The 27,827-nt window shown below is 39.3% G+C and overlaps 2 protein-coding genes across 2 annotated transcripts; both read left to right on the top strand.

Annotated features, from left to right (window-relative positions):
* Nucleotides 1-227: 227 nt before the first annotated feature.
* Nucleotides 228-10,737, top strand: spryd7b (SPRY domain containing 7b). The gene is made up of 5 exons (XM_053328471.1): nt 228-364; nt 1,719-1,835; nt 2,676-2,842; nt 5,692-5,794; nt 9,402-10,737. Exons 1-5 carry the CDS (start codon nt 259-261, stop codon nt 9,497-9,499), a joined length of 591 nt encoding a protein of 196 aa, XP_053184446.1. The 5' UTR covers nt 228-258; the 3' UTR covers nt 9,500-10,737.
* Nucleotides 10,738-11,282: 545 nt separating this feature from the next.
* On the top strand, nt 11,283-26,251 carry kpna3 (karyopherin alpha 3 (importin alpha 4)). The gene is made up of 17 exons (XM_053328217.1): nt 11,283-11,382; nt 14,287-14,331; nt 17,472-17,561; nt 19,665-19,694; nt 19,797-19,849; nt 19,943-20,038; nt 21,266-21,351; nt 22,014-22,100; nt 22,270-22,439; nt 22,751-22,795; nt 22,915-23,046; nt 23,134-23,262; nt 23,453-23,557; nt 23,849-23,920; nt 24,208-24,370; nt 24,635-24,729; nt 24,829-26,251. The coding sequence occupies exons 1-17, from the start codon at nt 11,314-11,316 to the stop codon at nt 24,925-24,927; spliced, it is 1,566 nt and encodes a 521-aa protein (XP_053184192.1). The 5' UTR covers nt 11,283-11,313; the 3' UTR covers nt 24,928-26,251.
* The last annotated feature ends 1,576 nt before the right edge of the window (nt 26,252-27,827 follow it).

Raw genomic sequence — 27,827 nt, 5'->3', positions numbered from 1 at the left:
AATAGTTACTAAGTCACGTGTAGAAATTTTGACCTTGATTTTCTTCCCTTGTTTCCATGCCATCAGGAGCAACTGCCTATCTTAGCCACTGTGATTGGATACAGTGGGGGTAGCAGGGGCTTATGTAGCTCCGCGCTCCGCCGCAGGGTGTCGCTGTTGCGTGTGTGAGGAGGGGGGGTGGCTGCCGTTTTGACGCTTGGCACTCTTTGGTTTAATGGTATGAGTGTATTTCCGGATGTTTAGTGTTGAGGGGCAAGGATGGCTGCGATGTTTACGTGGTGTTTAAGCTGCTGCGGAGATGGCGGACCCGGGCATATCCCCCTTAAAGAAATGCCCACCGTTCAGTTAGATACTCACCATATGGGTAAATAACTCTGTCTTTGATTCTCACATCTGATGTGTTGGCAATTAATATCTGTGACACGGTTTACTACTTCCGCCGTTACCATTAGCTAACTATTAGCTAGCAGCTCGTAGTGTTGTTGTAGCCTCTAATATTTCATGTATGTGTGGTGTCATGGAGTAGTATCGATTTACATGTTGTAGAATTTCACTTTAGCATACTTCCTACATGAATATCGCGTTGTCAAATAGAGTGAACAACAACAAACCGGACACGTCGTGAAATCGGAGCACTGCTCAGGACAGGGGTAATACATTATTAAGAAGTGTAGTAGATGCCCACATCCATTGAACTTTAAACAGGTGCTGGACCAATAACACAATGTCATAAAGAAAAATGAAGGCCCACGCACTATAAGCTCCCTTAGGTGCAGTTTACTGAGACATCCAGCAATTATGAGTTACATGCTCTTCGGACAGTCTAATTTTCCTACGTGCTAACACGTAAATCTCCCATCTAGACCTGTTTAAGAACTTGTAGGAAAATACTGTACTCTGCTATGAATAATTATTTGTGTCTCTGACTTGGCATTATCACTCCTTGTTACACCTGGACTCTATATATAGCTCTTATGTTGATATTTTCCATTTCAAAAGTTTAAATGCTGTGGAAAATATGTGTTCTACCACACTGTAAAGTCCATTCTCAGTGTATGTCCGTTGGAAATCTCAAGTTTCCACTTCATACTTATATATATGTATACATACGTATATTGGACCTGATGGGCTTACAAACTTATAAACAATACTCCTTCAGATTCATGTGAAAACTATTTTTTAATGATAATCTATATCTGAAACGTGAAGTTACAATAGGTATAACATTTTTTAGTGGAGGGTCCTTTAAGGTGTGATTTACCTCAATTATATTTCATTAAGATATATTTTTCAATACGTTTTTGTCATCTCGGACAACTGGCATTTACTAGGGACACTTAACTGAGGTTTACACTTTTTATTATTAGTATTCAAGTCCATCAACTGGTATATAGACTAATGGACTTAAACTATTAATGCTCCTCTTGAATAACTCACCTGCTTTTTCACTTTGAGCAATATCTGGAGTTTCAAATGACACCACTTGAGAATTTATCATGGCCAACAACAAACAAAGTGCTGAAAACAATGAATAGATTACAGGTGATTGATAGTATATTAATCACCAGCAATTAACAATAAATATTATCTAAAATAATTGATGTAGTTCATCAAGCAAACATGCCAAATACTTTCTGGTTTCAGCTTATTAGATGTGAGCATTTGCTGCTCTTCTCTGATTTATAGACTTGCTAATTGAATATGCTTTTGTTTTGCAGGCACAGACGTTGTTATTGTGAAGAGCGGGCGGAGGATATGTGGCACCGGAGGCTGCCTGGCCACCGCTCCTCTGCACCAGAACAAAAGTTATTTTGAGTTTAAGATCCAGTCCACTGGTAAGCCCTCAGCATTCAGTTGATGACCACCCTCTATCCTTCCCCTCGTGCCTTTTTTCCATGCTCGATTGCTATTTTCTGGTGCATTCTTAGTAGAGGAGGGTACTAATTCTGACACAGTTTTTAGTAGCTTGGTAACCTGGTCTTGTGACTGCATGCTCACTGCTGTGATTCTGTTCACTCACAAGTATACCATATAACAAGCACAAGAAATGTACTTTCTTCCATAAATGTCTTTAAGTAAGGCACTTATTCTGCTACTTTCACGCAGCTTCACTCTTGCCTCAGACTGGTTTTGTCATGGCCCTGTTCACACCTGACATTACCATGTGTCTTGAAGTGATCTATTTACCAGAGGACAGCTCTAAGTACATCACTTCACACCTGGTATTAGAATGAGTCTCCACAACACATCTCAAACGGCCACTTGTGATCACATCTCACTTCGCCACTCTATATGCAAATAAACATGTACATCATTTCCATTTGCAAAGGCCTTGACGCGTGGGTAAAATCAAAACTCTTTGGAAATCTGATAGCGTGTTATGTGCGAACTCCATCCACAAGAATCAATTTTGCATGTTGTTGTGGCTTCTTCCTTTTGTTTGGCCCTTTATTTTGACTCTGAGTCATAATGTAGGTGCCTGAATGAGTGAATACTTCTGCTTACACACAGACTCTCAGTTGAGTAGTCAGTCGTTCAGTGTGGGCCAAGACACATTTGCATACACACTGTTAAAAGTGGCTGCTGGTATTTGTCATAAATAGGAATATATTTTAGTCCTTGTGCTTCAAAGTGTTTTAAAACAGCTTATTCTCATTGTTGGCCTTTTTGTTCAGGTGTGTGGGGAATTGGTGTGGCCACGCAGAAAGTGAATCTTAATCAAGTGCCTATGGGCAGAGACACAAACAGCCTGGTTCTCAGGCATGATGGGTCTGTGTACCACAATAATGAAGAGAAGAATCGCCTACCTGCAAACAACCTGCCTCAAGAGGGTGACGTTGTGGTAAGTGCATTATATCTTTTACTTGATTCTGAATTTGAATTTGATGACAGAATCTGTGAATAATCAGAGTGCTGCTAGTTGTTTGTTTTTCCCCTCAATCTACATCTTGTCAAAATGAGCATAAATAGATTAAGACACTACAGCTGGGTGATATCACCTAAAATCAGGGTCATGATTAAATGTCACTGTTATTGCTGTAACAAATAATGAAACATGATCTTATTATCTGTGCACACGTTTCTCAGTTCTCACAGCAGACCTCTTATTAGTTCTTTGCACTGATTAATAAACAGAAAGTAGAAGTGGTCATTTGTTTATTGGGACCATGCACAGTGTTAAACCTAAATGTTACCCTTTGATGTACTGTACCAGATTTATCTTAGAGCTCATTTTTATCTGCTGTCCCTGCAGTAGGTCAGTATTGAAACATATAATGGCACAATAACAAACAGTACAAAGCAAAAAGCACACAGGACACATACAAAGTACAAAAAATAATATTGAAAAAAGCTTCCACACAGTGTCTCAGTCACTGCTGTTTGTTTTATTAAGTTCCTGCAATGTTTCATATCAAATCTTCATCAGGCATATCACGGGCAGCATCACAGCACTTACATACTGTATACAAACACACAAGAGCTGCCTCAATTATCCCATGACAGAACTGGAAAGATCAGTCTGACTACTTGGTGAGCACCGTGGGTTAACCCAATGTTTGATTGCACTTTCCTTAGTGCTTAGTCCAGTCTTCAGACAGTTGATTGTCCCTCTATGGAATAATAATGATAATAATAATACATTTGAGTTTGGACATGCCTGCTTTAAGTGTATAATGATAATAATAATACTAATAATGATGTAATAGGGTAATATAAATATAGTTGAATCACACTTCTATGGGCTCTGTTATCTTGTTTTTCCATAGGCAGTAGTTTTTATGTTTTGGAGTGATGTCATAGGCTGCTATGTCTGACACGACACACTTCAGTGTCCAGACTGCGGTCATGAAGCACAGGAGAGACACAGTTACAGCTCCAGGGCTAATTTGTAACTTCAGTCACTAGCTGTTGATATATTCAAGAACTCTGTTTGGCTCATGAGTTGTAGCATATATGTTTGGACAAACTGTACATCATAACACACAGCACGTTCGCTGTTATATTCACAGCTTACTGCTAACTTGATATTCATGTTTGATGTCAGTTTTGATACCTTTATAATTGCCCAGCCCTTATAGGAACTAAAATGTCTAATGAACTGGAATCATTTAGACAAGACAACCCGTTTCTGGTACAAACATGAAGACAGTGTTGCAAAGTAAAGGTGCAATGCTAATGTTTCTGACTTTAGTCTGAACACATACTGTATTGAGCTAACTCATTGTGCTATCTCATCATCTTTATCTATCGCTCAGTCTTCCAACATGCATGTGACTGTAGACTGTGTGTATTTACATAACCTTAATCAACCTCTTCAGACTAATAATCACACTAGAATTTGGTCATTGGGCCTGCTGCTTGTTTGCCACATGCACACTAAACTGCTATTTGGCATCAATTTGTAAACCATGACTGATTTATCATAAAACAGATACAGAACACTGGATTTTTTTTTGTACAGATCTTACTGGGTGTTATTATGAGTAGTGTTTGACTCATATCTGAGACAATAAAAACACATTTACATTTTTCCTATTCAACACATCAGAAAATGTTTTCTCATTTTATTCACAGTAATGCTAATTTCATGACACTATAAGACCCCCTGGTGTTATTTAGTGGCAATGTTGCATTTATGTGAACCATACTAGAAGACCCTACCATCACCATGAAAATGTAATACTGCCAACTGAGTAACTTTGGAGGAACAACATGTGTGTACAGAGATTTATTTTTGTCATGAGAAACCAAATTCAGGTGAGTAAAACAGTGTCACCACACCCTAAATAGAGTGATATTTGCTTTTGGCTTTAGTCATAGCTCTCCAGGTATTAATGCGCAAGAAATATGAGCACCTGTAAATTCATAAAACCAAGCATTGTGCTCCTCCTGTGAAGCTCATGAGCAACTATAATAGATGTCTGGTGCTTATATATTTTATGGTGTTCAATAATCTTATTTTAAAACATCATCAATTACAATCTCAAAGAAAAAAAGAAGAGCACTTATGATTGACTGTTAAAGAGCGAGTGATTGCAGTTTATGACTAATAAGCTGCAGGGTCATGGAGCAGTGTACAAACCCCAAATGTAAACAGATTGTGATTTTGTTCAGCAGTGACATCATTTCAGTTTTTAGGTCTTCACTGAAGGCTGATTTGGGCTAACCACAAACACTACAGTGCAATCTTAACGTCTTGGCAAAACTGTCAGTCTGACTAGTGATGATACCAATTTTCAGTATCCCAGCAGATGACTAATAGTAGACTAATAATAGTACATCATATACTACATGGCAGTTATGCAAAACATTTGAGCGACTGTAAAACTTGTAGTCATGTTTTTATGTATCTTTTTGAGTAACATACAATTTCTGTGTTGGTGGAAAAGTCATTATCACTGTTAGGCAGTGGTAATTACAGCTTTAACCAGTGTGGTTTAGTAGGAGAAACAGCAATTGCAGAAATGTTTTGTTTTATTATTTATTTTATTTCTAAATAATTTGCCCTAACCCTTTTTATTTCTATTCCTGCTCCCCTTTTCTTTGCTGAAATGGGAATCTTGATGCTGATCCTAAAACTGTTAACAGTCACATATTTTAATGACATGCTACACATATGATGATATTTTAAACATTAAAACATTTATATTTATGATCATATTTGTCTGCAATGTCATTTGTGTTTTTCAGGGCATCACATACGACCACGTGGAGCTGAATTTATATCTGAATGGAAAGAACATGCATTGTCCAGCCTCAGGGATCCGAGGCACTGTATACCCAGTTGTATATGGTGAGTTAATTTGTGGACTTCATATCTAACTAGTTTTGTTAATCTTGGGATTATAAGGTATATTTATTTGTTGTTAATATTACGGACAGCTGAACCACTTCCTCAGAGATGACATTATGGCAGTTTCATTTTTATTCCACTAGAGGGCAGTATTTGTGCATTTTCACATGACTTCTATATTTCATAGTGGGTTGCACTTGACCATAAACAGATTCCACACACTCGGTGGTGCTGGTTGATGTTAAGCTAGTCAGTGAAATCAATTAGGATTCGTATGTTTGAAATAGAACATGAAGTCAATTTAGCATCACTTCCTGTCCCTTGCACATGGTCAAGTCATGTTAGTTTTATTCGTATAGCGCCACATTACAACAGAAGTTATTTCAGTGCACTTTTCACGTAGACCAGGTCTAGACTGTACTCTTTAATTTACAGAGACACAACATTTCCTCATTACCGAGCACTTAGTGACAGCAGCATGAAGAAACTCCCCTACAGCAACACAATGAACTGTAACTAGATACTAATTAGTTGGGTCTTTGTTGTGAAAACACTCTATTTATTTAAAGCACCACTAATATTTCTGAGCTAGAAAATACATCTTTGTAATCAAAGAGTCACACTGGATGTTTTCATTGTCATCTTCTCCAACTTTCAAATGTATTGTACAATAATTCATGTTTGAAGGGTAAGACAAACATTTTCATATGTTAGGGTCATTACTTCACTATTTTCAAATAAGCATTTACATAAACTGAACTCTGCTATAGAGATAGGCACCCCCTCCACTCTCACCTCCATAAGATCTACAGTATGTGTTAATCAACTAATACCAAATACCCATGATGCCATTATCCTAGGATTATTACAACATCTCAAAAGGTTTTGAATTAGATTTATTTTAGATTTAAAACCATAAAATTGTGTTCCTAATGACAAATTGTTTTAAATTTTGAGAAAATTACTAGAAATCACATCAACCCTTTAGGTTTTAACATTATACATTTAAACATTTTGTATCAGTTGTTCTTCAGTCTCATTTATAGCTTACTGTACGTTTGGCCCAGTTTTTTGCAGACTTTCAATTGCTCTTGCAATTTTCCCTGAAGATAACAGGATTCAGGGGTCTTGAGGGAAGAAGTTAAGTTTTATTGTGTGTTTGGTGGCTAGAATCTGGATGGTAGCACCTGTCCTCGTTTTTAGTGTGGCTGAGCTGCAGTGAACAATATGATACACATATCGACTGAGAGCAGGAGAGGAGCAGATGTTTTTAAACTGGTGGCCGCTGCATTGGGAGTTTACTGCAAGTTTAATGAACTGTTTAAAGGAAGAAAGATAGGTACAATTATGGCCAGAGCTTAATGACACAGTTATTATAAGTGTTACTGAACAGACGAGAGAGAGAGAGAGAGAGAGAGAGAGAGAGAGAGAGAGAGAGAGAGAGAGAGAGAGAGAGAGAGAGAGAGAGAGAGAGAGAGAGAGAGAGAGAGAGAGAGAGAGAGAGAGAGAGAGAGAGAGAGAGAGAGAGAGAGAGAGAGAGAGAGAGAGAGAGAGAGAGAGAGAGAGAGAGATGATGATCAGCCTTTTATGTATTTTCTGACCTTGTAGTATGAGCAGTGTTATCTTTGCAGTTTAAGAGCAGATAATCTCTGTGTTTTGACATCCAGTCAGGTTGTTGAGATGTAAATGTCAGTATTTGAGCAACTGACTACACTTTAATTTCCATAGTGTATGCTTTAGATTAGTTAAGACGATTAGTGATTCAACAGAAGTGATGATATGATTACACAAAATACTCACAAGTGTTTTAGTTTGATAGATGAATATATATATGGAATAAGAATCTTAAACATTAATACTCCCAGTTTAGGAAACATCCAACAAATTAGGCAAAGTGAAATAAGTCATTTATGTTTCAGTTGATAGCAGCATGTACAGTGTGGATTTGTCGGATGATTAGTTTACAATCAGAGCTACGTTATCTAAAAATGTAACTCAGTAAATACCATGTCACTGATGATTTTCTTATTGTAAATGTTTAAAACTAGTCTTTTAATGGTTTTTATAGTTAGATCATATTTAACTCTAATGACGGCATTAAAAAGTACTGCCTTCTCTGTTTTGGTATGGGACTTCTTTGTTGGCCTTGATCTAGAGTCTCACTCTTGACTGAAGAAATATATTCATATTCATATACTGTTAAAAATGTTTAAAACATATCGCCCAGCACTAATGTGGAAAGGAAATGGTATTAAATAGTCTTTGTTGGGTTCTAAAAAAGTCTCAGAAAGCATTAGATTGATTTCAAGAAGTGGGCAGACACCCTGATAGATTTTCCAATTTTCCCCCCTATCATTTCTTGTTGAGTTAGGCCTATAATTAGACTGAATAAATGTTACAATATTTAATTAAGCTGGTAATGGAACATCCAAAAATAGTGAGCTGCCCACCCCCAAAAATAAAAAGCTTTCACCAGATTAATTCCATGAACTGCAGCGGCACAGTAGCACAGTTTTGTTATTCCTCTTTTGAAACAAATGGTTGCCTTCTTATATTGTTCAGTGTTGAGAAAGTATTGTCTCATGTCATTTACAGCAGTTTCAGCTTTGTCTTATCTGCAGCTCAGCAAGCAGTTTTCCAATCCAACATCACCTCTGTTGTCACCATACCTCAGATTGATCACTGGTGATCTACTTGAGGTGCAGCAGTAATGAAAGTTGGGAAAAATTAGGGGAAGAAATGATGTATTGTTGGGGAAAGTTTAGGTTTAATTAAACCATTAGCCTGACTTATCAATGAGTCCATCACCATAGACATGATGTGGCCAAGCATTATCCATCTGTGATATAATGGTGCAGCCACAATAACATGTTTGAGTTTGAATCTTTGACTCAATAAATCCTTTTCACAACAACACAGGTGGTGCTAATAAACATTGAAACTGAAGCAGTGAAATGCTATTCAGGCTTCAATCATTTGGCTATTTGTACCTGTGTACTGTGACGTGTTCTGTGAAAAAGACCTATGTAAATTTACATGTTAATTATTTATAATTAACAGTAATCAAGTACTGAAACAAACATATGCACAATACAGGTGATATTGTCATACAGAGTGACATATTTTAATTTAAAACTCTTGTAAATCTATTCTGTCATTTAGTGTCTTGGTGTGAATAAAGTTAGAAAAGGTTGTGGTTATTTCAAAAGAAAGACTTGTGTTTGTTTTTGGTCTGTGCTCCTCTCACTGATTATGAGAGTGGGCAGGGCTCAGTCGGGAACAAGGTGATGTCACATACTTCTGTGCACCAATCAGGATTTAGGAATATTTGAATCAAAATATGATAACAGATGTTGGGTTGTTTGCATATGTTGGCAGGCCACTGTCAAATCTGATCAAACCTCCCCACACATAGACATGATGGAGCAAAATACCTAAGAATGTTTTTTTTTAAATGCTTATTTTACATATTGAGAATTGCCTACAGTTTTAAACAAGGGGTTTTAGGGGTATTAGGGGTAAGGAAAACCAGATGGTGAAGGAATCTATATATAAGAAGTTATCATGTATAATGTGCTTAATTGTGTATGTCCTCTTTTTGTTACAGTGGATGACAGTGCCATCCTAGACTGCCAGTTTAGTGACTTCTACCACACACCTCCACAAGGATTTGAGAAGATTCTCTTTGAACAACAAATCTTCTGAAGGAGCACTTCAGCCTCAGCCCCTCTTGTTGTCATCCTCCCCTATCTATCATAGCAACCTCTGTGACACTACAGTTTGACCTTGATGGGATAATGTCATTATGTGTGACTCGAATGCCTCTTGTTTTGTTTACCCTGATTGCTCTGTCTCTTTAGTGCTGCTCTGGATTGACGATGGAGTATCCTTGAAGGAATGGGGATTTCTAATCATTGGTTGACAATGATGGGGTGGTGGAGCTGTGGTGATAGAAAATTGTCGAATCATTATCTTGTGTCTCTGGTAATTACCTTGTATTAAAGGACCAGTGTGTAGTATTACAGCGGCATCTAGCGTTGGGTTCGCAGATTGCAACCAACTGAATCCTGTTATGCTAGATGACACTGAACTCTACATACTGCACCTTTTAACTAAAACACTTTGAGCCACTGCTTACAGTTTCTGTGTATAGATGGCAGACAGTGGATGTAATGGTAAAATGTTCCAATTCTTCAGGATCAGAAGCCATGTTTATTAACATTTCTTTCATATTTCTGTTTTTGAATATGTAAACAGCAAACTGACATTCAGCAATCATCCCATATATTAATTTGTATTTATTTGAAAATGAAAATGTCTCTTTGGCATGATACAACATGTCATTTGTTTGGCCTACAACACTCTGTGGACCAAAGAAGGGTCAGCCGTCAACACTGAATATCCCATTCACTTTTATGCTGCCTTATTTAAATTTGAACTTTTTTCCCCCACTTATGTTCTCATCACTACTTATATTCTGAGTTCATGCAGAACTGGTTTAGAAATGCTATCACTAGTAAACAAGTGCACATTCCAGGAGACAGCAAGGGCAGGGGTACTGAGGTATGCTGAGATGACAGTGCTGAAAAATGTTTTACAGAGTGAACTATTTCTTAAATGGCTGACACTAATATGTACGAAGATCAATTTTCTTTATCACTTATATAAACTGCGCTGAAATTTCCCAACACTTATATCGTCTTATAAACTTTTGTGGATTTATTCCAAATATCAGTAAATTCCCAGAAGAGCTGGTGCTGTTTGTCTCTGATTAGAGATGTCACATTGGAAATGATGTCATTCTGTTGTGTTGTATTGGCATTGCATATCCGCTACTGAAATGTGACAGTTAAATATTTCAAATGCTTGTCTTTGTTTGCACTAATGATGTTATTGTACAAGCAAATCCCAGATACTGTTGATTCATTAAAGTTTTGTGTCTGGAGGCATCATTTTTTTCTCCTTATAGTCTTGTTTTGTCTTAAGGTTGTTGTCAAGTTTATCAGTATAATCTTTATTGACCAAGTATGTTTGCACACAAGGGATTTGACTCTAGTTTAGTGTCTCTCAATGCAATATGCCGACACAGAATAACAACATCAATCTTCATATGTACACAGGGAATAACTGCAAACAGCTGAAACCCTTTCTGTGAACTGTTAACAGGAAACAACTAGTGCTAAAAGAGAGCTGAGACAAACACTAAATGTTTAAAAAACACCATTATTAACCATCGTCACAGAAACTGAAATCGGACTGCAATACTTTCACTTTGTGAGTATTTAATTTGTGCTCAACGCATCCTCCTTGAATTCATTATTACTGCGTCGAGGAAGCAGAGGAAAGCAGGACAGCCCATGCAGGAGGCATATGCATGAACTCCTCCCCACTCTGCGATCGCCCCCCCCCCCCTCCTCTCTCCGGAGCCCGCAGCAGCAACAGCACAGGAGCTGCCGTGCCTCGTCTCTCACGGAGGAGATCCCGAAAAGCCGGAGCAACAGCGAAACCCCCGTACAGCCATGGCAGAAAACGCCGGCTTGGAAAACCACCGCATCAAGAGCTTTAAAAATAAGGGACGTGATGTCGAGGTGAGCTGGCATATAAAGTCGACTTTAAACAACGTCAATTGAATTGTTTTTTTTACGTAAAAATGACAGTCTTTGGGCCTCGTTGGGGAGCCTGGCCCCGGCTGCAGCTGCCAGCTAGTTAAGCTAACGTAAGCTATCGGTAAGAGTTCGCCATCAAAAGTGCTTATCGGCCTATCCTGTTATCGGCACATTCCCTCTGTAATAGTGCTATTGTGGTACTTATTACCTAGTTAACTCCAATGCCCTACTAATATCATCTAGTTAATGTCTGTGAGGAGCAGCATCACTGTTGGACCGCCGGGTTTGAGAGAATTAAGGACAGGCGGTGTAGCTAGCTGTCACTGCCTGCTAACAAGCTAGTTGGATGGACACCGGTGGCTAGCGAGGCTGGGCCTGGCCGGCACCCTTAATCTTCACATTTGGTTTATATTTTACACCCAGCAGACCTCAAGTATCACCAGTGCTAGCCTACTAGTGCTACATACGTTTGGCAGTATTTGTAAAACAGTGGTTTTGCATTGAACTACTTGGTTGCTTCACATCCACCCAAACCAAACATTGCCCCTCCTTGTTAGCTAAGGTTGTCAGGCGAACAGCCTAGCGTGTAATGCCAGGTGAGCTGCTAAACACTTCAATGGCTATGATGTGAGGACCTTGTTTTAGTTAGTAGTTTTGACCGCACACATGGATGTGGATAACGACACGAGTTGCTGGAGAAATGTAATTAAGGTCATGAATTCACTGTTTTATCGGAATACATCAGTGAGACCTTAAACTAACACTTGGCTAGCAGTAACTATTTAATTATAACTTTGGCCAACGTTGTAATGTTAAATGGTCAATTTCTTGATGGTTCTGGCTTGATATGTTCCCACATAGACCTTGCTATAATATCGTAAATGAGTCTGTGATCCTGGCAGGTCACATCTTCTAGAAAACACCACCACCAGCATATTAGCTGCAGCACTGGCAGATCTGATGTGTGATATACTGGATATTGGAGCATCATTCAACTATCAATTTTAATATAAAAAAAAAATCCCTGTTATTTGTCTGTAATGGTGACTGGACAGTTTGGCAAATGCTAAGCTCAAGCAGATGAGAGAAGCCAGTCAGTATTGGACCAAAGACATTTGTCAAAGTTACACATTTCTAGAGTTATTTTGGTTTTTACTTAGGTTATTTAGCCTAAAAATGTATCCAATTTATCAAAATGCAGCTCCGTCAGCATGAGATTTTTCCAACAAAGACTCATGCTTGCGCTGGGTGGTTCTGATCTATTGGTAATCCTGAGATAATCCTCACACAAAGGTATGTCTGAGAATGGCCCTTAACCATCCATCTGCATGCTGACGGGAGTTTCACCATGAACTGCCTAAAAGCACAGATCAATGCCCCATAGGTGGTTGTTTTGAAACTTAGAGTCAATGTGACAAGCACATGGCTACTATGACAGACAGACTTTGCCAAGTGCATTCTTGATGCTATTTCAGGCATCCTGGATGTCTGACCAGGGTCCTCTTTACAGCCTCTGCATGAATTTGAGTTTTCCGAAAAGGGATGACTCAGACTACAGCAGGAAAAAATGCCAGTCTGGATTTTATTTATGTAGGTCAGGCATAACAGATTGCTCTTCATTTCTGACATCATTAGGGACAGCTTTGTATTGCAAAGCAGGAAAGTCTCACATGCTGCAGGTTGTAAAGCTCCACCTTTGTTTTCCTTGATATCATATAAAAGCGGTTATTAAGAACAGTCAGGCATTTTCTTTACCCTGTTATATCACATCCTTCTTACCTTGCAGAATAGCAGGTTTGTTTTTTTGACAGTGAAGCCTTGATTAGCTCCTGCAGTGTTGTCTGGGTTGTCATATATTCTTTAACTTTAGAGACAGTTTATATTATGGGGTCAGTAACCAACAGAATTCAGCAAGTTAAGTTGAGTGTACTGGGTAGCTTTCATTTATCTTCTTAAGTAAGGCTTGACTTCATTTTTGATCGTCTGCGTACTGTAAAAGCACATTTTAGTCTGGGTCAATGTAGTGCCATTATTGTTGTTTTGCAGTAGTTTGGAGACACCTCCAAAGCCTCCTGAGTTATGACTGCCCCAGATTACGTAAGAGGCTATTTAGGAAGGCAACATGAACCTCTTCAAACAGTCACAAGATCTTAGACCATCTCAAACTGTTCACGATGAACTGTAAACCCAACAGACGCACAAATACAGTTGAACTCTTTCCTCACTTTTTTTGTGCTGTTTTGTAGATCTGTTTCCTTCAGAGGTGCTTGCAGTGGTCACTGTTTTTAGGGTTCAGTCACAGATATATGCTTAACTTGAAGAAATTAATCTACTTTCTATGTGTTGTTTAAACTTTTGTAATTTTAAATGATCTATATAGATTTATGAAATTAAACTGTTTATCAATGCGTAATGTGATGGAAAGCATACAATGTAATGTGTTTGTTCATGGATTTTTGTGATTCATATAAAAGGCTACAATATGTGTTTTCCCACTGTGGTAAATGTTTGAATTTCTCAAAGAACTGGCATCTGGTTTTGTTGAAAAATGTTAGTCTGTGACATAAATTCAGGTTGTAAAGAATGTGTTTGCATGTTGATGTAATGATCAATGGCTGATTGGCCTACTGTCAGTCTGTGAGTTGTTGCATGTTGTCTGTCTGACTGAGAGATCACCTGTGAAAAAGAAGTTTTGGTGACAAAGGGAAAAAGTAGAAGAGTCATCACCAAGGTTTCATACAGATTTCCAAGCCAAGCACAGAATGAAAAGAAACCTTCAAACCCAGTACAAGTCATGTAACTATGTTGGGCAAAGATAAACCACATGAAATGTTTACAACGGATGTTTTGTCTCATTCACTGTTGCTTTTGGTTTCTATGTTTCAGACTATGAGAAGACATCGAAATGAGGTGACGGTTGAGTTGAGAAAGGTAAGAAAAGATGCACAGTCTGTCTAAAGGCACACACATTAGGCCTTATTTAGAGAATCGAACTTGCTGAAAACTGAAAATGCAGTCAGAGCCATTCAGAAGCAATCATACAGTCTGAGAGCAAAATGATTAGCTGAAAGCTGCAGAGTTGAGCAGGTCATTGTACCTGGAAGCACTAACCAGGAAAACATTAAATTTATTGTTAATATGTCTTGTGTGAACTGACAGTTTAGATGCACCACCAGTACACTGTCTTATGCAACTAATGCAGCATACGTGAGAACTGTGGCAAGCCATGCTTTTGTGGTTTCCTTTTTTATTTCTTTGTTTGGTTGGCACACCAATAGTCAACATCTCATCCGAGCAGACACCTTCTAAATGAACACAGATCTATTGAGCATTTATTTGACCATTGTCTCCTACTTTCTGGAATTTAATGGTGGAAAGAAACATGTTTGGGTAGCTTTCTCAATCGGATCACAACGAGAGATTGAAATTAAAGTTCACTCTGCCAATTGTTGTAATTTACACTGGACAGCTAGTTAGCTAGCTGCAAGCCACCAGTCTATAAATGGAATAAATGGTGCTCATTGACTGTAATTCATCCTGCGGCTGTCGTCAGCAGTGACCTCATCAGTGAACACATGTGGACTGCTTTCACATGCAGTTATGCCAAGCACAACACTGCATCTGTATCTGAAAGATAATGCTGTACGTTTTGTCAAATACTCATGTTAGACACCTGCAGGGTTTGAGCACTAACTTTAACTTTCTGCACCTGGTGTTTAACAGGTGTTTACATCCTGTGATAAATCCTCTGAATTTATGCTGGTGTCATCTTCTCTTAAAGGGTGCCTCTGGCACATCTCTGTTTTATATCATGCAAAGTGTTGTTTAACTGTACCAGTGCATTCATGCTTATATATATGCACCAACTAGTTCATTTAGATGTTTAGTTCTGTGTTTTCATTCTCATTATTTTCTCCAATATTGTTATTAACACTTCTTTCTTTTGGCAAACTAAATAACAGTTTAGTTTATTGGGCATCTACAAACTCCAAATTCAAATGTCACGTCCTGAATCAACCTTTTGGCATCTCTTCTTTGCATGAAGTTATCATGAAATGATAACAGATGGTGGACAATATATAAATGGCTCTATGGGTCCTGCAGTTTACACCCAATATGGATTTTAAGACTATCAAATAAAAGATAAAAAGGCATTGCTTCTACCTCACAGTGATGGTTTGATTTACAATAAAACACGCTGGAGCATTTACCCCAAAATAATCACACTAGTTAAAACAGTGCTCTTTCCCACCAATACTAAAATATAATTAAAGCAAAACTTCACCATGCGATTTAAGATTCACTTTTGTTATTAATATACATATAATCATGATTTCTGTATGCAAACAAGTGGAGGTCAAAAGGAAGCGAGCCTAGACTTAAACATGTGTTATGACACTTCAGAGCTGTTATATTGACACTCACTAGGAGACTATGTCAGTGACTGTTACACGGTGTTGGCTCATACACCAATGCTATTTCTCTACTACCCATACTGTCATTTTGCTTTTTTCATAGAAATACAATCCATTCAGTTCATTTTCATGTATCAGCATCCATGTTCATCAAATAAAAAAAGTTAATTTGTAAAATACTCGGTATGTTATCAACATTTAGCCAGAGAAGGAACACTACAACTAACTGAAAGTGTCTGCCCCATCACAGCACAGAGTAGCAGAGTGAGACGTTTGTCCTCTCTTCTGCTCTCTGCTATAAGCACACGTAGCTGTTAGCAAGCAGCTGCTCTCATGTCTCTCTGGATCTTAGAGGTTGTTTTCAGCTGAAACTCTCCTGCTCTCTGCCTGTTTAGCCTGCTGTCTATGTGTATCTCCCCGGATGGCAGGGGGCTGCTCTGGTTCTGGTTGGTTCCCCCATCGTCGATCATCCCTTTCAATAGCAGATATACAATCCGATAAACAATCAGACGTGTCCCTACTGGGCGGGCCGCCCGAGTAAAGTCAGTGTGTGGGAAACACTGGGTTCACATGAGGTTATATCCACAATGAAGTCCAAAATGTGAAGTGCTGCCTTCCAGGAGAGATTGTCTGAAAATGTGCGTCATTATCCCCATGTTTAAAGGATTTCACGTCTCTCCATTCTCTCTCTATGACAGCCAACTGTTCACTTGGTCTTTGAGTGTGGTCATTTGGAACGGCTATAAAAGCGTTTGGCTTCTGTTGAGGTCTGACAACACTTCCAACAGACAAGTTCTTTCCAAGCATAACCTGGCCCTTCATCTCCTGAAAGATGAAGGTGCCCTCTGATTCTGTGAACCAGGTGCCGGACAAAATGATTGAAATTGAGGACCTTTGCCAAGTCATTGCTCTGGAAAAAAAGGTTTTTGCCAGCCCAGTATGGCACAAAATTAACACTGACAAAACACTTTGAAATTAACATTTTAGATGTTGAACTCACAAGCGCAGGACCTTCTGAACTGTCCATTCAAATCAACTAAACTGAAGGGGCTCTCGCTTTCAGAGAAGGTCTGAGAATAATGGCGAGCAAGCATGTGGAACAGCAGACGTTTGGAGAGTCCAGGCACAGTCAGGGGTGTTAAAAAACGCAGAACGTCATTGCTGCAGAGTGCTGAGGTGGTCTCAAGTCTAGCACATTCCATTTCGCCAGATCAGAGCAGGAAGAAGCACTGCACTAGATGATTAGTCATCGGTGACGCATATCAGCATGATGCACAGGAATGTAGGGCAAGGGAATCTCCTCCTACCGCACACTCTGAAAAAATGACGGGATGTGGGGGTGTCTCTGTCTGGGTACACGTCTGAATGAACGTATGCTTGCTGGAGTGTGTCGAGGGTTAAGGTACAATCCCTTTCAATGATGAGTGTGTGTTTGCTTTGTGGATTAGCCTGCAGGCAGTTCTCACTGGCTAACCCACTTAGACTGGGATTTCTAACATGCAGCCTTTACTCCAGAAAATCAAATTTTCAGAAAGTAGTGGGAAAATGTTTTTGAGGTAGGCCTAGATTCACTGTTACTTTAAGAATTCGTGACTGCATTAATGAACACTCCTCTTCTCGTCTCATAGCGTTTCTGTCTTCTTATCCTCTTGTCAGAACAAACGAGACGAGCATCTACTGAAGAAGAGAAACGTCCCGCAGGAGGAGAGTCTGGAGGACTCTGATGTCGACTCAGACTTCAAAGGAGTAAGTGTGGGCGTGTGCTAGAGCGAGAGAGATGCAGCGAGACTGGACTGTCTGGATATCAGGTCAAAAGGGTTAAAATCAAGTGGGCAGTATACCTAATATTGTGATCTCTCTCTCTGTAAAGTGTTATTTCAGAGCTTAGTTGAGACTGAAAGTTCTCTGTTGACCTTCAAAAGAGCAGCTCACTGAAAAATCTTACCACAAGGTTTTATTTCGTGACTGTTCTGGAGCTTTTGATTGTCTCACACCATCTTCCTCAGCAGACATGTTTTGTCCGGGTTGTCATGGAATTGGAGATACTCAGATTGACACAATGGTTGTTTTTCATTTGAATTGTGAAGATCTACAGCTCCATGACAACCAGGTGAACTCCTGTCTGTTGAGAAAGGCTGTGTGATATGTTTGAAGGCTTCATAAGAAACTACCAAATGGCCTTTATGGTGAGATAGTTGGGTCTTTTTCATTTCCTCCCTGGTTTTTATTATATATTTACTGCAGAAACTCCTGCCAGATGCCCCTCACAGTATTGGGGAAAATTACATTTGAAAAACCCAGCAGCTATGTGTCTTATGCGATATAATATTCTAGTTACTACAAGATAATCAGCAGATATCTCTGTCAGCAGTTTTTATTGGAACTTCTTTGTACAGGGAAAAAAAAAATCTGAAAACCATTACATAACAAATCTGATAACATGTTCTGTGGATTATACTGAGAAGCAGAGACAATGTTTCTAGAAAGATCAGCTGCTGTTAATTTTTTGTGAAGTTTTCATATCTAGATTTTTCCCTTTGCTTTAAACACATTTATTTACCTCCATTGAATTGGGTCAGCCCCAGAAATCTAAGAGACAAACACCTTCAAATTTGAGCACATGAAACCAAAATTGATGGAGGTTGCAGGAAAAATATATATGTGCAAATAAATCCTTCCAGTTAATAAAGTCTGTGATTTATACATCCTGAATATTGCATTGCAGAAACTTCCTGTCTCTCTGCAATAATGTCACTTCAATTGTGCCTTCTACTTTTTCCATATAATGTATGTAATATATTGTATGTGAGCAGATATTGTGTGAAAAATGTTCACTTCTGATGAAACAGTTTCAGAAGATTTATGAAATGATGAGAGGAGGACAATTTGCTTATTTTAATCACAACTTTTAGTCTCAAGTTGTGGCCCAGAGTAGCATTACCGAGAAAGGAAATGTAGGGGAAAAAAGTTTGGCTGTGGGCCACCGTAGTCATTTCATCCAACGTTATTGTTACCTCTGTGCGAGTTCAATGTCTTGGACTCAGAAGTACTTTTCAAAGTCTCATGGGAGCCATAGTTAAAAGGTAATGCTGTCATTGTTTGTTAAAGTGATGAGGTGTTCACATTTTCTAGTCAGTACAGTAGTAGAGAGACCTTAAAATAAAATACAGACAGAAAACCAAAGAGTCACTAATGATGAAAGATGATACTGAAATGAGCTATTCTGGAAGTGAGCCGGGACTCCTGTGCTATATTTCTCCTTTTTAGTGCAGTGAGTGTTCAGAAACATGAAGTTCATAATACAGTACAGAACACAAAAATCAGACTGCAGTCTTTACAATATTGAAATAACATTATTTTTAATGCTCAGAGCCATGTACAGTTATTATCATGTGTGTCAAATATGTAAGAACACAATTTCCTTGATCAGTTTAAGTGAAAAGCCTCCAAACATTTTGCATATTGATTTCTAATTTTCATGTCAGACACCAAGTAGCAGTAGGCGAGATCTATCCTTGTAAACAGTTTGAACACATTTACATAAATTAAGCATGTTATGTAAAACGGGTTGAATCAAGGGTCAGTTAAGCTACATCTGCTAGCGTGTGTCAAATTTCAAATGTATCCCACGCCTTAACATCCACTGAAATCTCATTGTTTTCATTGGTAAATACAGAACTGTTGAAAAGTAGCTACATCTTTAAAATGATCTCTGAGCACCGAAGCTGTGTAAAATACAAAATGTTGTTGTTAAAACAGAATTGCATCTACTTGTGCAGGTTTGCAGTTGTGTTGAGCCTCATTAAATTCTAACAGTGCTAATACTATTCTATATTTTTCTTTGTGCAGCAAAATGTTACGCTTGATGCCATCTTACAGGTAAGAGTTTATACCATTCAGCCCTTCCTTTATACCTTTCTTATGTACCAGCAAGAACTCCTAATATTCTGTGTTAACATGTAATCTCTCTTGTCACTGAAGAACGCTACCAGTGATAATGCAGTTATCCAGCTCAGTGCTGTACAGGCAGCCAGGTAAGTGACTCACACTTGCATAAACACATATACGGACACCAGCTGGTTTTCATATAAAGTTTCTGAAGTGCTTTCTTTTCCACTGTTTGTCAGAAAACTGCTCTCCAGTGACAGAAACCCTCCCATTGATGATTTGATAAAGTCTGGGATCCTGCCCATTTTAGTCAAATGCCTGGAAAGGGACGACAAGTAAGTCTGCTTCCAAAACAGTTTGTTTGCCTATGGGTATTTGTCCGTCAGATGTGATGAATTGAGTCGTCTAGTTGATATGACTGCAAACTGCTATGCTGCACATCCAGTCTTTGCTGCAGCAGAGGCTTTGTGCGCATGCGTCTGTGTGTGTCTGTGTGTGTGTGTGTATTTCACTGTGTCCACACGTGAGAGTGTGTGTGGACGCGCAAAGGGCAGTTGGCTGGTCCTCTGTCCAGGCCAAGCCAAATATAACAGCATTCCTGTCCCTCAGAGTTCCAAAATTCCCAGGACCTTGTGGCCACTGGGGGGAGGGGGGGATTGACTAGTCAGAGTGGAAGAACTTGGAGTTGTAAGGATTTTACCATGGCAACCCTCAGCAGATAGTCATGTTAACATGGAGCACCAGCTTATATAAAAAATTGCTTTTATTTTTGAGTTTGTGCAGAACGCAGTGATGCAGTATAACACATGTTCATGCATCAAGAGAGCACAATCGTCGAGTATGTTGCCATAGCATTATGGCAGAAAGCCAAGCTAACTCTAATGACATAATGAGGTACAGAATCAGAATTAAATGTACCACATGATAACAAACACAGTTTTACATGAACAAGAAGAGACTAAATGTCTTTTCTGAGGTTCTTAAATGTGACCTGTGGTTGCCAGAAAATGAAACTAGTTTGTCCACAGGCTGCTGCTGTTGTTGCTCCCTGTTTACTGTTTTACATCCCAGCTGTAGTGTAACAAACAAGCAGGAACTCATCATATTTGTTAGCCTGATGAAATATTCAGAGCGGTAGACAGACTTGCCACTCTTTGCTTGATTAACTGACATTCGGCTGGTGGGCGATGTGAGGATCACTTGTGACTGTGTGATTTCTAATATTTTTTGTTGCATCGTTTTTCTTTTTAAATCCCGTAATGAAACTCTTCCCCTGAAGCACGTCCCAGTCAACATGAAATCCAGACCACCATACTCTTAAACAGGATGATCAAAAGCAAGAATATTAGGTGCTCAGTGGGAATATTTGAAAAAGCTTTGAAAAAATGTGAAATTGTAGCTTGGAACTCAGGGAAGGATTATGTCAAAATGTATTTTAGTTATTATTTATTCCCCCATTCCCCCGCTTTTACTTTAGAAACTAAAGGAGATTTCTTTTTGGATTTTTCTTTTTAAGACGAGTGTTTTCTTCCTGTAACTACTTTGTTGTCTTTGTCCCACAGCCCCTCTCTTCAGTTTGAGGCAGCTTGGGCTCTGACCAACATCGCCTCTGGGACATCGGCACAGACTCAGGCTGTGGTTAAATCTAGTAAGTTGTCACATTGTCGTTATTTTGAAACAAAACCAACATAACTGGAGAGTGCAAACCATGATCACTTATCTAAAACATAACCTTGAATGACATCTTGAAAAAGCCTCTGATACAGCAACATAAAACATACAAAGAGTTCCAGATACATTTTCTAAAAAAAAGCGTCAAATAACAAAAAACTGATTCACCTGACGACAATAGTTTATTTTAAACACCCACACTGGCCTTTTCAGTTTCTTCTACTAGATCAGATCTCTTCTGTTGAGGTTGGGTGGAGTTTTCTACAAATTGCATGAGGTTATGAGGTTACCAAACTCGATTTACCAAAAGCTAAGACAAAGGTAAAAAAAAAAAAAAAAATGTTACAAAAATATCAAGCACTGTCTGTACATGCCCCACTCTCCTGAGAAGAGGAGTCAGGCAGTATAGGAGAAAACAGTCTGAGTGAGTGAACTTTGGTGTTTTGGTTTTAAAGGGAAATGTACATTTTGGCTACTGAAGAGGAATATTTTAAAACTGTAATACACAGGAAATGGAACATTGTCCTGGAGTTTTTGCTTTGTTGTTTTATAGTTTGGCTTTGAATGTGACTGGGCATATTAGAGTTTATCAATGTGTCATCTTGAGCATGTAATTGATATGTTGATGTTTGTGTTCAGATGCAGTGCCCCTGTTCCTGCGACTGCTACACTCTCCCCATCAGAACGTTTGTGAACAGGCTGTATGGGCTTTAGGAAACATTATAGGTCAGTATCCTGTGTGTGTGTGTGTGTGTGTGTGTGTGTGTGTGTGTGTGTGTGTGTGTGTGTGTGTGTGTGTGTGTGTGTGTGTGTGTGTGTGTGTGTGTGTGTGTGTATGCTAGTTGTAGGAAATGAATATTCAATGATATTGACTTTTCCCCCTATGCCCGTCCAGGTGATGGTCCACAGTGCAGGGATTATGTCATCTCCCTTGGCGTGGTCAAGCCTCTGCTTTCTTTCATCAACCCATCAATCCCCATCACCTTCCTACGCAATGTTACCTGGGTCATTGTTAACCTCTGCCGCAACAAGGACCCACCACCACCCATGGAGACTGTACAAGAGGTGTGTGTGTGTGTGTGTGTGTGTGAGAGAGAGAGAGACAGAGGAATGTCTCTCTTTGCAGTTAACTCTGTTGAGTCCCTCTGGCTGAGTCACACAGAGATTCTGCAGTGTCTCGTCAGAAGCCAGATCACCCCTATCACCCGGGGGAATTTCTAACTTATAAAGCTCTTTTTTTGTGACATTTGAAGTCTGGTTTTGACAGCTATTCCTCTTCATTTTTTAAAATCTTTTCACTCTGCCACATTTTTACCTTCATCTAATTCCTCTGCCTACATCCAACCTATTCACAACCTACTTTTCTTTCCCCTCAGATTTTGCCCGCCCTCTGTGTGCTAATATATCACACCGATATAAATGTAAGTATCAGAGCAAAGGGTGTAATAATAATAATAATAATTTGTTTTGTCTGGTTGCCATATTTGCACCCCTGTCAGTTGGACATGGTCTTACGGGAATTTGGTGTCCGTGTGTTTAGATCCTAGTCGACACAGTGTGGGCTCTGTCCTATCTGACGGACGGCGGCAACGAGCAGATCCAGATGGTTATAGATTCTGGTGTCGTTCCATTTCTTGTGCCTCTCCTCAGCCATCAGGAGGTGAAAGTTCAGGTGAGACTTGAACTGTATCCACCATGAATGAATTAGCATTATGATTTCAAGTTTTGTAATTTTGTCTTTTTTGTTAACACCCCACAGACGGCAGCTCTGAGGGCAGTGGGAAACATTGTGACAGGGACAGACGAGCAGACACAGGTTGTGCTCAACTGTGATGTCCTCTCACATTTCCCCAACTTGCTCACACACCCTAAAGAAAAGATCAACAAGGTATCACAACCACAGCCTCAAATGTCATGTTGTGTGTATGAAGTATTCTTTTTTTATTATTAATTCCCTGTTTATACGCAGTTTGTTTATATAAGTGAAAAAAACTAGTGGAGTGATAAAGAGAAGCGCTATACTGTGTTTGGAAACTATAGAGCTGGTCTTGACCATTTGCGATTGGTCTGCTCTGTAGGAAGCAGTCTGGTTCCTGTCCAACATTACAGCTGGGAACCAGCAGCAGGTCCAAGCTGTGATCGACGCTGGGCTGATTCCGATGATCATTCACCAACTGGCTAAGGTTTGTGTATGGTGCAAGAGCAGGAAAGAAAGTCGTTAAGCTGCATAATCTCTTTTCTTTTTATTCAGTTTTTTCAACGGATGATACCAGACTTAATTTAGAAAACCACAGTGTTGGTTTTATTTATGGTATTCTGTTGCATTAGCACTTTTTTGTAACCAGAGAGGCAACACAACTCTTGATACAGGAAATGGACACTGAATGCAAAAAATCTCAGTATGCCTTGGCGTTATGCTGTTGTAGAGATAACCTGCTATGTGCACATCGTAGTGACAGCCTGTCTCTCTACAGGGTGACTTTGGCACTCAGAAGGAGGCAGCCTGGGCCATCAGCAACCTCACCATCAGTGGGAGGAAAGACCAGGTGAGATGGGCGTTGGGACCAATGTCAAGGAAATGTGGTGCATGTATTTCACTGCTTTTATTATTACTGTTTTATATTGAACATATGAAGTCAGTAGACATGGGTTTATTAAAACTGTAGCAAAAAACATTACTGTACCCCATTTGACAGGATGAAGCTAGGTCATGAATTGTTAGCTATAAAGGTCATTTGTGAGTGAATGTCAAAGACGCTGTTTCCACACTTGTAACCATGTACCTATGTTGTAATCAAGTATGGATGTGGTGTGTATGTGTGGGTTTGTGTAGGTGGAGTTCCTGGTGGAGCAGAATGTCATCCCTCCGTTCTGTAACCTGCTGTCAGTGAAGGACTCCCAGGTGGTGCAGGTCGTACTTGACGGACTAAAGAACATCCTCATCATGGCAGGAGATGAAGCCAGTACTATCGCCGAGATCATAGAAGAGTGTGGAGGTCTGTATTCTGTAACACCTACTCTCTTCATTTATCTTAAACCTCTTACAAATTTAATGTTTTCATCTTCATTGGGATAATTTGTGTTCTTTTTTTTTTTGCACCATAATGATTAAAGATGTAGACATTTTTGCATATTATTTCCCATCTTTTTTTTCTATTGATCACACAACTGTGAAGGATACTGCAGTAGTCAGTTTGCAGTATTATTATATTTGTTAATGACAGAATACATGTTATATTGTCATTGCTTTAATTTTACAGGTTTGGAAAAGATAGAAAATTTGCAGCAGCATGAGAATGAGGATATCTACAAACTAGCCTATGAGATTATCGATCAGTACTTTTCAGCAGATGATGTAAGTATGCCAAAAGTAATCAACACTCAAAATGATGACATTAAAACGGTGGGGTTATCATACCTTGATCTCATCTTGTGTGTCCTTTTTTTTTTTCAGATTGAAGAAGATACCAACTTGATCCCTGAAACCACCCAAGGAGGAACCTACAACTTTGATCCAGCTTCCAACATGCAAACAAAGGAGTTCAATTTCTAAAAAAATCCAGGGTGTTTGGTTCAACCAGCTGCACGGGTACTCTGTAATCACCCCAGACATTCATCCATCTCTCCTCCAACCTGGCAACCTGGTACCGCAGGATTTACTCAGCATCACTTCAACATGGAAACTCACCACTGAAGGATTTACCCATCCCACCCCCCCGCACTGTGGGGTGTTTTTTTTTTTCTTTTCCTTTTTTTTTTTTTTTTTTTTTTTCTTTCTAATGGTCATCCTTCACAGAACACAGCAACCGTTCAAAGGAGTCAGGGTCATTCAACAAGGCACCATCACCATCTGGCAACCTGCATCAGGAGGATTGTCGCTATTTTGATGCCAGCGCTTCTAAATATCACACAGAAATAAAACCAGAAGGAAGAAACAGCCTTCGTGGCAAGATTTAATTGCCAAATGTCAAATCTTCACAAGGACAAAAACACAAGCACATTCGCAGACACAAAACACACACACACACACACACACACACACTTTTTGACACTTAGGATTTGTGTGCATACTTCTGTTAGAAGCCATCATATCACTCACGGGGAAGAAATACTGCTGTTAGTTTGTGGTTTATTTTTGTGCTTTCCCTCCCCTGGATTGTCCTCTGGTGTTCACCCACATGCACGCACACAGACATACAAATCTACACACACACACACACACACACACACACTTAGTCACTCAGATTCCTGATGGCCGTGCACCCCAAAAACCCTCTCTCACCCAGTTTAAAGAGTTAATCCCAGAGCTAAGCCATGATTAACCACGGACCCCCCCCCCCCCTCCACTGCCCTCCCAGGAGAGTTCTGGGACAGGTGGAGGGGTGAAAGGGCTCTAAGGCAAAAAGAGGACTCCGTGGCAAACTGACTGACAGGACTTCTGACTCAATAATGTCACTTTTTTTAACGTGACCTCTGTTGAATTATCAAACTTAATGTTTGATAATCAAAAAAAAAAAAATCAACAAAAATGTGAAGAAACCACCATAATTATTATTTTTTCCTGAATACATACAACGATAAGACCTGCTAACTACCTGCTTCTGATTCAGCAGAGCGAAAAAACACAGTTTTGTGTTGTTTTTTTTTTCTTTTCTTTTCTTTTACGGATGTGAATACCTGTCACGGGAGGAAGCACCTATTGGTGAAGGCACAGAGACTTAAAGAGATGACAAACATGTCAGCTGTAGCTTTTATCCCCCTACAGGACATCCATTTCTGCAGCATGAGCCCGGTCACGTCCTGTGATCTGGTGAACTGTTTGCTTGGGGACTCCCCTGTAATGTGAAACTTTAAAAGAGAGAGGGGGTGGGGTAGGGGTGGGGGGTTAACAAAAAAGAAACGTCAAGCTAAAACTGACCCCAAATCACTTATCTGACCTTTTTTTAAGCTTATTTTAATTGTTTTAGATTCTCTCTCTTCAACAAAACACATTTTTACCTTTTCAGTTTTCAGCTTCTCCTGGTTGAGTCTGTGGAGCTTCCATATATTTTTACTTTTTTTTTTTTTTTCCTTTCTTCAGTCTTATGCACATGTCTGAGAGGCATATTGATGTCTGCCTGCAGAAAGGGACCTATACTCATGGAAGACTAGACTTATTAAAGGAGTACAGGTCCTAACCTTTACAGTACTTAACTACTTTTGATGAAGAGGCCACATGTCATCACTCAATTTGAATAATTGTACAAAAATGTGATGTGTATCTCTCCTTGCCGTCTAATGAATATATGAATATATTTACATAAAGCCTGTACAAAGCTGCTGCAGCTGACAGTCATTGGATGGACGATAACCTCACTGTCAAAGATGGCTGGGGAGAGGTTTTTTTTCTTTTGGTTGAAGCAATATTTCTTTGTTTCATTATTTTTATTTTTGACTTGCATATGTATTGTGATGACACGCTGATAAAATTGGAACAGGTTTTTTTTGTTTTGTTTTTTTTCTCTCTCTCTCTCTTTGTAGTGGTGACGGGCTGTAATACCGTCCCATGTCCCAGTAGGTGTGAGGGTTTGGGGTTTGAGGTGTCAAAACTGCGAGCCCAACCCTAATCCCTGGTCTTGAAGACTTTATGATCCTCTGGTTGGCTGCTAACTACTGAGAGGGGGTCAGAGCAGGGGTTTTAAATATTGGGTGGGGTTGTTTTGAGCAGCCCAGGCTTGTTTTTGGGACTAGCTGTTTATTACTGAACAAAAACTATAGAGAGGGTGTACAGTCATGAACTAGCAGACTAGACCGAGCCACTTTAAAGATTTACAATTTCGTTGCCTTGTATCCGAATTGGATACAAGCTTATGTTTGTTGCAAGATTTTTACTTGCTAATGAAAAGTTGTTTTAAATAAAATAATAGGAGAAAAGCAACAGACAGCGTTTTGGCCTCTGATTGTTTATATCTTTTTATAAATTTTAGATTGAATTCTTCTCTTTAAGGTGGCTCATTGATGCTTTCAACTCTTGTGCATATTAAAGACAAATATGAGTTGAAAATCATTGTGCCTTTTGTTTTTTCATTTCAACTAAAACTAGGTTTTATTGAATAGAAAAAGATTCTTTGAGCAACTGGAGAGTATTGAAATGGGAGATGTGGACAGTAATATGTAGTCTCCCTGTTGATGGAGTTTGCCATGGTGGACGGTCAATGCAACACCCTGCTGCTCCGATCTTATTCACTGAACATTGTAACACCATTTCTCTCACTCATTTACCCCTCGAACATCACCAAACCATCCTTGCCATATTTCAGTCAGGGGATTTTTGATATCATTTCCTCTCATCTCGCCCTCAGGACATTATCTGTGTTTCTGATCCTAACCAAAATAAACTTGCTGTTTAGCCGTTGGATCCTCTGTGCTTGCAAGTGTTGTGATTCACACAGACAGTAGATGTTAAGTTGCATG

The sequence above is a fragment of the Scomber japonicus genome, chromosome 11 (genome assembly GCF_027409825.1).
Source record: "Scomber japonicus isolate fScoJap1 chromosome 11, fScoJap1.pri, whole genome shotgun sequence".
NCBI classification, from domain to species: Eukaryota; Metazoa; Chordata; class Actinopteri; order Scombriformes; family Scombridae; genus Scomber; species Scomber japonicus.
The sequence above is the reverse complement of the archived record's forward strand: the minus strand, read 5'-3'. Positions and strand labels throughout refer to the sequence as shown.

Bases quoted from the DNA above. Each gene is read 5' to 3' on its own strand.
- spryd7b (XM_053328471.1), top strand. From the start codon at position 259: ATGGCTGCGATGTTTACGTGGTGTTTAAGCTGCTGCGGAGATGGCGGA. The intron at 2,843-5,691 runs GTAAGTGCATTA...TGTGTTTTTCAG, and splicing joins CTCAAGAGGGTGACGTTGTG to GGCATCACATACGACCACGT. The intron at 5,795-9,401 runs GTGAGTTAATTT...TTTTTGTTACAG, and splicing joins TGTATACCCAGTTGTATATG to TGGATGACAGTGCCATCCTA.
- kpna3 (XM_053328217.1), top strand. From the start codon at position 11,314: ATGGCAGAAAACGCCGGCTTGGAAAACCACCGCATCAAGAGCTTTAAA. The intron at 23,047-23,133 runs GTGAGACTTGAA...AACACCCCACAG, and splicing joins ATCAGGAGGTGAAAGTTCAG to ACGGCAGCTCTGAGGGCAGT. The intron at 23,921-24,207 runs GTGAGATGGGCG...GGGTTTGTGTAG, and splicing joins TCAGTGGGAGGAAAGACCAG to GTGGAGTTCCTGGTGGAGCA.